Genomic DNA, 10,371 nt, shown 5'->3' on the forward strand with positions numbered 1-10,371 from the left:
TGGAGCGCCCTTCTGAGAGCTGGAGAAGTTCCTAAAGCGAGGCTATGGCTCACTCAGTAGTTACACACCAGAGTAGTAGGGATGGAGGAAGTCGGGAAAATGTTCTTAATATCCATCCCCCTGGTCCTTCCTTTACCCGATGGAGGCGGAGGCAACAGGGTGTTTGTGTGTCACTGCTGTGTGTGGCATGAGATACTTGTTCTTGTCGTTTGCTGGCAGTCTCTCTCCAGCTCTCTCTCCAGTGCTGTTCCCTCCAGCGTGCGCATTCACTGTTTACAAAAATCACGACCACGTCCTTCCTTCCAGCAGCCCATGAGAGTTCCATCTTCACTTCATTTTATGAATGAGAAACGGAGTCTCAGAGGGCTTCAGTAAGTGACAGCTCTCCTGGGTGTGCTGAGTAACCGTGACTCGCACCCCCTCCAAAGGCCCCGTTTTGTGCATTATCTGCTTTTGAGAGGGTTTGACCCTTCCTCACAGCCTTCTCCCTCAGAAAGTCACCTCCATTGGATAGGATTCCCCAGGACCTGGCTTCCCTTTTGGTGCCACTCTCTGGCATCCTAGGACGCAGAGATGGAGGCTGAGCGTTATGCTGTACTCTAAGGGGTTAAGGCCTGGGTCCCGCCCCTTTCCCGCCCGGCTGGCGGGAGTATGAATAGCCTCGCTCCCACTCCCGACTCTCAGTCGCTCCGGCTGCTCCTGCCCCGCCCCGTCATTGTCCCCCTAGCTCTCCTTTTTCTCTTTCCTCTTAAAAGCTCTGAGAGCCACTCCTTTCTCCTCGTGCGCGTCTGTCCACGCAAGGTGGGGCAGACGAGCAGGATGGAGGGCTGCATGGGGGAGGAATCTTTTCAGATGTGGGAGCTCAATCGACGCCTGGAGGCCTACCTGGCCCGGGTCAAAGCGCTAGAGGAGCAGAATGAGCTGCTCAGCGCAGAGCTCGGAGGTCTCCGGGCACAGTCCGGGGATGCCTCCTGGAGGGCCCGTGCTGACGACGAGCTGGCAGCTCTGCGGGCCCTCGTCGACCAGCGCTGGCGGGAGAAGCACGCGGCCGAGGTGGAACGTGATAACCTGGCTGAAGAGCTGGAGGGCGTGGCAGGACGATGCCAGCAGCTGCGGCTGGCCCGGGAACGAACCGCCGAGGAGGCAGCCCGCAGCCGGCGCGCGGTGGAGACCGAGAAATGCGCCCAGGGCTGGCTGAGCACACAGGCGGCGGAGCTGGAGCGCGAGTTGGAGGCTCTGCGCGTGGCGCACGAGGAGGAGCTCGCCAGCCTGAACGCACAAGCTGCTTGTGCCCCGCGCTGCCCCGCGCCGCCCCGTGGGCTCCCCGCGCCTGCCCCCGAGGTGGAGGAGCTGGCCAGGCGGCTGGGTGAGGCGTGGCGCGGGGCAGTGCGCGGCTACCAAGAGCGCGTGGCGCACATGGAGACTTCGCTGGGCCAGGCCCGCGAGCGGTTGGGCCGAGCCGTGCAGGGCGCCCGGGAGGGTCGCCTGGAGCTGCAGCAGCTCCAGGCAGAGCGCAGCGGCCTCCAGGAGCGCAGGGCGGCATTGGAACAGAGATTGGAGGGCCGCTGGCAGGAGCGGCTGCGGGCAACTGAAAAGTTCCAGGTGAGGAGTTCTTGGATCTGGGTGAGACCAGGCTCCAGGAAATCCCTAGGAGGCTCAGGGACCTCAGAGTGGTGCAGGGGTGGCTGCCGATTCAGCAGCCACTAGTCAGACCAACCATACCGGTGCCACAGCCCCCAGATTATTAAAACTATCTAGGCTGGGAAGAACAGGATTCAGATGCCTCTCAGCACACAGGCCCCTAGAAAGGGAGGCAGCCAAGACGGGCTGAAGCCTTCACTCTCTGGATAACACCTTTCCTCCATGATGGCCCCCTGGGCCCCTCCCTAGGCTGCTGTCTCTCAGAAGGTGCCCAGCACTTCTTCCTCAGCACTGAGTCTGAGGACCTGGCCACAGAGAATGTCCAAGTCCCTCAGAAGGAGTGAGGGGCCCTGGATGAGTGACCATTAGCCCCTCTCCCATTGTCATGGTTTCTCAGCTCTCTGGAGCACATTCCAGAGGCCTGGGACAGCTGCTTCCCCTCACACTGCACAGATGTGACCAACAGCTGAGAAAACAGCCTCTTGCTTGGGCCAGACAGAGGTCTCTCCCTGGCCACCTCCCCACTCTTCCTTTCAGAGGAGGAAGATTCCAGAACATGTGGAAAGGGGAGGGGTGGGGGCCTGGTGCAAGGAGCAGGAGACTGGGATGGGACCTGGGCTGCTTGGCTTCCAGGCCTGCAGGCCTCTTGATTAATCGTTTTTCCTGCTGCTTCTACTTTCCCCTTCTCCTCTCTGTAACCCATCTCCTCTCCTCCCTCACATCCTCCTTCCTGTGAGAGCTGAATTCTCAGCCACATGTGCTTACCATTTAATCAGGATCCTCAGAGGAGCCAGGCGTGAGAGAGGGCTGAGGGGGCCCTCATCTGGGGGACCTAGCAGGGTATACCTGGGCAGAGAGGGATTGGGGGAGGTTTGGATCTGCTCCACAGAGAAGTCACTCAGGGAGCAGAGATGGGTCTGGGTAATGAGCAGGAGGGACCCTGGCAGTACCACTAACTGCCCCTGGCTTGCTCTGCAGTTAGCGGTGGAGGCCCTGGAGCAGGAGAAGCAGGGTCTACAGAGCCAGATTGCCCAGGTCTTGGAAGGTCGGCAGCAACTGGCACACCTCAAGATGTCCCTCAGCCTGGAGGTGGCTACGTACAGGTATGGGCTGACCCAGATCCACCCAGGCACACATATATGCACACATACTGGGCAGAGACTCCTTGACTGAAGGGGCCAGGGACCCAGCTTGGCTACCCCTAGATTCTGTGACTCATAAGCTGGTAACGTTCACACCAGGACATGTTTCCCCTGAGCCCGCCTGCTCCTCCTGGGGTTCAGGGCCAGATGTGTCCTGTGCCCAGGAAACCCTGAATAATGAAGTGATGCTGCTGAGTGGGGTGGCCTTGGGGGAGGAGGCTGGACACAGGTGGGTCATCTGTCCAGACCCTTCCTCCAAGGGGCTGAAAGTTCAAGTCTCTGTGTGTGCTCATATTCACAGGGGCAAAATCCCTGAGGAGTCTCGGAAAGGAGACTTTGCAGCATGGATGGTTACACTGACTTCACCTGACCTAGGCCCTAGCCTTACTTACCTAGGGGTAGAAGCTGGACGGGGTGACTTCCCAGGCCCCTTTCTAGCCTGAGTGTCTGGAGCCTGACTCCTCGCAAGTCCTAGTGCTCTTGGCCCTGCCCAGTTCACTGGCCACCTTTCCTGTTGGATGCTTGGGGAGAGGCTGCGGGGAGTTGCTGCTTCTTGCTGGTTGTGTGTGACCTCTGCAAGGTCTCTTTGGAGAAACTAGCTCAGCTGGCTAACGATCCAGTGAAGGAGTCTGAGGAAGGGGCCTCAGAACTTGTGAGGGATGTGTGTACCAAGAAACAGGGTGGGGCCACATTATTAGGATGGGGCCTCCTCTCCCAGAATTCACGAGCAGAAAAGGCATAGGGCCTGTGACAGGTCCAGGAGCTGAAGGGCTCACAGGTCCAGAGAAGGACGGTCAGTGAGTAGGGAGGGTGGGGAAGAGAAGGGCTCCACTCTACAGAGGACAGGGTGCAGGGGAGCAGGATGCTGTCTGGGAAGACAGAGATTAAGACTAGGGAGGGCCAACCAGACTCAGAGGTCATGAAAGGAACAGAGAGTAGCTGTTCACAATAACTTAAATCAATTGGTTCCCCTCCCTCAATCAGCCCCAAGACCTCCATGCCTTGGGATTCACTGTGCTAGAGGTCCCAAGATGAGGGATGGTAGTGACCCCAATCAAATCACTGAGAGGAAGGGTCTAGGCAGGCCCTGAGGAGTGTAACCGCTGGGTTTTGAGGCATGAAAAGCATTTGGAGAGAGGGGGCTGAATTCATTTGCTTTTGTCTCTCACCAGCTTTAAGGGCCCCAGGGGAGGAGGAGGAGGGATCCCATCCCATGGGAACAGCCTGAGAATTCCCACTTCCCCTGAGAAGCCCCCCTTCTCAGACCCTCCAGATGGCTGTGTAGACAAAGGCAGTAATTAGCATGAGAATCGGCCCCCAACCCGAGGATGAGGTCATTGGCCTGGGCTGGGGAGGAGGAGAGTAGTCTGAGCTATGTGTGGGTGTGTGGTGGCACTGTGTCTGACTGCGTGGGAATTTATTTGTGTGTCTGTGAGGTCCTCTGTGTGTCCCAAATATGTGTGTGACTCTGTGTGATGTCTGCGGGTGTGTGACTGTGTGACTTCACACTGCATGTGGCAAATTTTGTGTGACATTGGTCAAAGTGAAGAGGGAGCCTGCAGTGTTGGCATGCAAGTTGATCCAGCTGGGGTAGAAGTCTGACCCGACTTTTCCTCCCTCCTCCCCAGGACCCTGCTGGAGGCTGAGAACTCCCGGCTGCAGACACCTAGCGGCAATTCCAAGGCTTCCCTTGGCTTCCAGGGTAAGAGAGCAGTTTCCTCCTGAAACTTTATCTTCTTTGCTTTTCCTACTCGACTTAGAGTCCTTGAGACGTTTCTTGAGCACCAACCTAAGTCTTAACTCCTTGGTCCCAAAGGCACTAAGCACAAGCTCAGTCCAGCCAGTGGAGGCCAAGGGTGGCACCCTGGTGCACTGTTACCAGCAGCAAGGCTGCTCTATGGCTCCCCAGAGAGCCAGAAACTGACACTGTATCTTCCCATCTGCCTTTCCAGACTCCAAGCTGGAGCTGCATTTTCCTGGGACCCCAGAGATTCGGCGTCTGCCTGTCCTCAGCCCAACTCCCCTCCCTTCACCCCTACCAAATACCCTTGAGACACCTGTGCCAGCCTTTTTGAAGAGCCAGGAATTCCTCCAAGCCCGTACCCCTGCCTTAGCCAGCACCCCGATCCCACCCACACCTCAGACTCCCTGTCTTGCTATGAATGCAGAGGTCAGAGCCCAGGAAGCCCCTCTCCCTCTGCTCCAGTCACAGGGTGAGAGGCAACAGGCTCCAGAGCCCCTGGGGACTGAAGCTAAGGCAGGCATCCCTGACAGCATCATCCCAGGACCAGAGGAACCTGGGGGCAAGCAGCCAGGGGCCAGTGCAGGCCAGTCCCCTGAGGACCAGGTCTCTTCAGTCCCACTCCTCAGCCCTGACCACCCCAGTTTAGAGGCTAAAGATGAAGAACCCAGTACATCTAGAGTGTCTAGCATATTCCAGGAGAAAGAAGGGCAAATATGGGGGCTAGTAGAGAAAGAAGCAACCATAGAGGTCAAAGTGGCAAGCAGCTTACAGAAGGAAACTTGGCAAGAAGAAGGGGATCTGCATGTGAAGGAAATCCAGGACTCCCAGGGTCCTTTAGAAAAAGAAACCCTGAAGAGTCTGGGGGAGGAGATTCAGGAGCCATTGATGTCTCTGGAAAATCAGAGCCATGAGACACTAGAGAAGGAGAATCACGAATCTCTGAGGTCTTTAGAAGAAGAGAACTTAGAAATACTAAAAAGTCCAGAAAAAGAAAATCATGAGTTATTAAGGTCTTTAGAAGAAAGGGAAGTGGAGGCAGAGAGAACTCTAGAAAAGGAGCCCCCTGAAGTACCTAAGCCTATAGGAAATGAGGACCCACAGACATTGCAATTCTTAGCAAAGGAGAACCAAGAATCTCTGAGGTCTTCAGAAGAAGAAACACTAAAAAGTCTAGAAGAAGAAAATCAAGAGTTATTATGGTCTTTAGAAGAAAAGGATGTGGAGGCAGAGAAACCTCTAGAAAAGGAGGCTTCTGAACTACCTAAGCCTGTAGAAAATGAGGACCCACAAATATTGAGATCCTTAGAAAAGGAGAACCAAGAACTAATGATGTCTCCTGAAGGTAATCTAGAGACAGTTTTACTTCTAGGAAAGGAAAATCAAGAATTAGTAAAGTCTCTAGAAGAAGAGAACTTAGAGTCATTGAGAGCTCTTGAGAAGAAGAGCCAACAGCCACTGAGATTTCAAGAAGCAGAGGACCTGGAGATGTGGAGAACTCTAGCAAAAGATAATCAGGAGTCCCTGACATCTCTTAAAGATGAGAACCAGGAGATTCTTAGACCTCTAGAGAAAGAGAACCAGGAGCCACTGAAGTCACTAGAAGAAGAGGACCAGAAGATTGTGAAACCTCTAGCAAAAGATAATCAGGAGTCCCTGACATCTCTTAAAGATGAGAACCAGGAGATTCTTAGACCTCTAGAGAAAGAGAACCAGGAGCCACTGAAGTTGCTAGAGGAAGAGGACCAGAAGATTGTGAAACCTCTAGAAAAAGAGAATCAAGAGCCACTGAAGTTGCTAGAAGAAGAGGACCAGAGGATTACGAGACCTGTAGAAAATCAAGAGCCACTGAGGTCTCTAGAAGAGGAAGGCCAGAGGATTGTGAGCCCTCTAGAAAAAGAGACTCAAGAACCACTGAGGTCTCTAGAAGAGGACCAGAGGATTGCAAACACTGTAGAAACAGAGAACCAGGAGCCACTGAGGTCTCTAGAGGAAGATCAACAGATATTTAGCTCTCTTGAACAAGAGACTCAACACCCACTGAGGGCTCTAGGAGAAGACCAGATGACATTGAGACCACTAGAGAACACAAATTCAGAGCCACTGACGTATCTTGGAAAGGACCAGGAGACAGTTGAATCTCTTGAAAAAGAGAATCAAGAATTATTCAAGTCACTGAAAGAAGAGAGTGTAGAGTCCGTGAGATCTTTAGAAACTGAGAACCTAAAATCACTAAAGACTGCAGAAGAAGAGAATCTGGAAACACTGAAACCTCTAGAAGGTCAAGAGCCACTGTGGTCTCTAGAAGAAATGAATAGAGAGACAATGAAACCTCTAGAAAAGGAAATTCAAGAAACCCTCAGGTCTGGGGATGAGAACCAAGAGACACTGAGTCCTCTAGAAAAGGACAATCAAGAACCACTGAGCTCTCTGGATGAGTGGAACCTAGAGACTTTGAGATCTCCAGTAGGGGCAGAAAAGGAAAATCAAAGGGATGTGGAAGAGGAAGAGAGCCTAGAGAAGGGAGAGAATCAAGAGATACTGAGTCCTCCAGAAAAGGACAATCAAGAACCACTGAGCTCTCTGGGTGAGTGGAACCTAGAGACTTTGAGATCTTCAGTAGGGGCAGAGAAGGAAAATCAAAGGGATCTGGAAGAGGAAGAGATCCTAGAGAAGGGAGAGAACCAAGAGTCGCTGAGGTCTCTGGAAGAAGAGGGAGAAGAGCAGCCTCAGTCTGTAAATCAGCCCAGGTGGGAGGATATGGAGGTGAAGGATCAAGACCTGGGTCAGGAACTCCCCACTGGGAGGGATGGAATGGAAAATGAGGATGAGTCAAAGCTGGACCTGAGGAAGCAGGATGGGAAGGAAAAGGCTGCAGAACAAGGAGAGCTACAGCTGAATTCCATGGGTGAGAGCTGGGACCCAGGGAACCCTGAGTCCAAAGAGTGGAGGGTCCCAGTAGTGGGAGCCAGTGGGAAGGAGAGCACTGAGGGCCTCCAGGATAGGGAAAGGCAACCAGAGCAGGTGGAGGCCCCAGACTTCCCAGCTTCCCAGGGAGAGCCAGAGGTGATAGAGCCCCTGTTGAAAGATGAGGATGCAGTCCCTGGGGGTGACCATGACTCCCTAGAGATGACCTTGGGGTCAGAGACAGACAGGAGCAAGTCTGCTGTAGGAGCTGAGGTGGAACTGAAGCAGGAAGTTACCGAGGTAGGGCTGGAGGACCCAGGGCACCCGGCTAGAGAAAAAGTGGTGCAACCATTTATGGGGGAGGAAAGTTTGGAGGCAAAGAGAGCTCAGGGTTTGGAAGGGCCTGGCAAGAGCTTAGAGGAGGCAGATGCTTCAGAGGTCATGTTCCCTGGACCGCCTAAGGTGAGCAGAGACCCCGTGGAGCCTCCCAGGGACTGGAAGAAGCCAGAGCCAACAGTCCCCTGGGGAGCGGAGGTGTTCTCTGCTGAGACCCCAGGCCATGATGGAAGTGATGTCCCTCAGGCCAGTCCCTCAGGGCAAGAGGAAGATGAGGGTGCACAACCGGTGCTTGCACCCCCATGTGCCAGGCCTAAGGAGCCCTGGCCGCCCAGTCCAATCCTGGAAGATGTCCCTGGGCCTCAGCTCCAGGTTGAGGGGAACCAAGAGCCTAGCTGGGGCCCAGAAGTCATGGCTGAAGTACTGGGAAATGGGGAGGGTGAGCAGGAGGAGTTTGGTCCTGGGGAAATCCCTGAGAGTCTTCAAGAGGAGGGGGAGGAGAGCAGAGAAGAGAGTGAGGCTGATGAGCTAGGGGAAACCCTTCCGGATTCCACTCCCCTGGGCCTCTACCTCAGGTCCCCTGCCTCCCCAAGGTTGGACCTGGCTGGGGAGCAGAGGCCCTCCCCTCAAGGGGAAGCTGGGATGGAAGACTGGGACCCTGCTGTTTTGACCTCCAAGGGCTTGGGGGCCCCACCCTCAGAAGATGAGGAGGATGGGGAGGAGGAGCAGGGCCCTGACTCTGACCTGTCAGAGGATTTTGAAGACCTGGGGACAGAGGCTTCTCTTCTTCCAGGGGTTTCCAGGGAGGTGGCAGAACCTCTGGGTCAAGTGCCCCAGCTGCTGGAGCCAACAGGCTGGGATCGGGATGGGGAATCCGATGGGTTTGCTGATGAGGAAGAAAGTGGGGAGGAAGAGGAAAGGGAGCCAGGGGTTCAGCAGTGGGAGTCAGGATCCTCTGTTGGCAGCCTCCAGACCCTGAGTAGTTCTCAAAGAGGGGATCTCCTGGAGCCTGGGGCCGTGGGTGTCAATGTCCCCTGGGATGATGGCTTGAGGGGCACCATGGCTGATGCCCCTGTGACTGCCCTGGATACTGAGTCCCAGGATAGTGCAGAACCTTCTGGCTCAGAGGAGGAATCTGACTCTGTTCCCTTGGAGAAGGAGGACCAAATCCCTGGCTCTTTGGAGACCCTTAGAGGGGTGGAGGACATGGGCCCAGGGGCAGAGGACATCTTCAGTATCAATGGTCAGGCTCCCAACTTGGAGGAGTCAGAGCACATGAGTGGGAGGGTGGTAAATGGACTGGAACAGTCCAAGGAAGTGGGGAATGGGACACAGGCGGCCCTTGATGGAAACCAAGGGCTCCCCTTACAGGAAGAGGAGGGTGGTGCCCGAAAGACCCCTTGGGCAGGGGCTCCTGTACACCTGGGTCCAGGTCGATTCCTGAAGTTCACTCCAAGGGAAACAGACGGAGATTCTTTGTCCTCGGGGGAAGACTAAAGAAAGCTCCTCTGTACTGAGGACTTGGTGGGAGGATTTCCCCAAGCCCTTCCCTGCTCAGGTTCAGCATCCTTAATTTATGATCTCTTTACCTGTGGTTTCTGTCCAAGAAAGAGGCCTGGCTGGCTGAGCTGAAACAGGATGTGACAAAGGATCCTGTCCCAAGATTGGAGGTTCAGACCCTGTCAGACCTTGCACCATCCCAAAGGCTTAAGTCAGCTGGACCCCTGTAGTACTAGGCCCCATTTCTTCTGCATCTCACCAGTGGGAAAAGATCAGGCTTTGTGCTTTCTCTGAAGGGTAGGGCTGCAGTTATCTATGTGCCTGGGCTCCCCAGCCCAGCCCCTGCTCTGCAGTAGTACCACCCCTATGGGAGGTGTGGCCTGTGGCTAATAGAGGAGAGGGGTGCACCTGTGATCTGACCTTTTCATCCCCACACTGCTTGAATAAAGTCATGCCTGCACCTACAAAGTCTTGATTCTTGCTTCCCATGCTCAGGGGGGGTCCTCAGGCCTGAGGAGCAGTGGGGAGACAGGGGGAGGAAGACAGAGAAGCTAGGGCTTGGGAGGGGCTCCTCCTCCCAAGAGGCCTCATGGGGGAGATGAAGGTAGATTCAGGCTGCTTGCAGCAGCCCTGGAGGAGGGCAGTTCAAGTGATCTCAGCTCTTGCAGAAGCCAGGACTGTCATCGTCTCTGCCCACAGCACTGATTACAGGAATTAGGCCTTGGGCCATCCCCACCCTTGTATGTCCTCTCCACTAGCCCCTCAGTGTCGCCAACATAATAAGCCCCCTTGTCCCCAAACCCAAACAGTTGTCTGGCCCTGGATGACTGGCTGGGTCTGAGTAGGGGGAGGGAAGGAGGAGACCTGGTCTGCCTTTGGCTGTGTGGCCTCAGGTCAGCAGCTAACTTCTCTGAACCTCAGATACAGCCAGGTACAACAGAAGCTGGCCCAGGTGACTAGGGTGCTTTCTGGGGTGGGGAAAGTAGGAGAGGCTAGGGGAAGCCACTGAGATTTTCATCTTAGATCAGCAGAACTTCCTTCACAGGCAGGGTGAAGCAGGAGACAGAGAAAAAGAAGAAAGTGCAGAGGGTTTGGGTCAGTGCT

The 10,371-nt window shown here is 54.9% G+C and overlaps 1 protein-coding gene across 1 annotated transcript; it reads left to right on the forward strand.

Annotated features, from left to right (window-relative positions):
- Nucleotides 1-672: 672 nt before the first annotated feature.
- On the forward strand, nucleotides 673-9,735 carry Nes (nestin). Its single transcript, XM_020163408.2, has 4 exons — nucleotides 673-1,602; nucleotides 2,620-2,744; nucleotides 4,412-4,485; nucleotides 4,736-9,735. Exons 1-4 carry the CDS (start codon nucleotides 820-822, stop codon nucleotides 9,262-9,264), a joined length of 5,511 nt encoding a protein of 1,836 aa, XP_020018997.2. The 5' UTR covers nucleotides 673-819; the 3' UTR covers nucleotides 9,265-9,735.
- Nucleotides 9,736-10,371: the final 636 nt, after the last annotated feature.

Source organism: Castor canadensis, chromosome 11, assembly GCF_047511655.1.
Source record: "Castor canadensis chromosome 11, mCasCan1.hap1v2, whole genome shotgun sequence".
Classification (NCBI taxonomy): domain Eukaryota; kingdom Metazoa; phylum Chordata; class Mammalia; order Rodentia; family Castoridae; genus Castor; species Castor canadensis.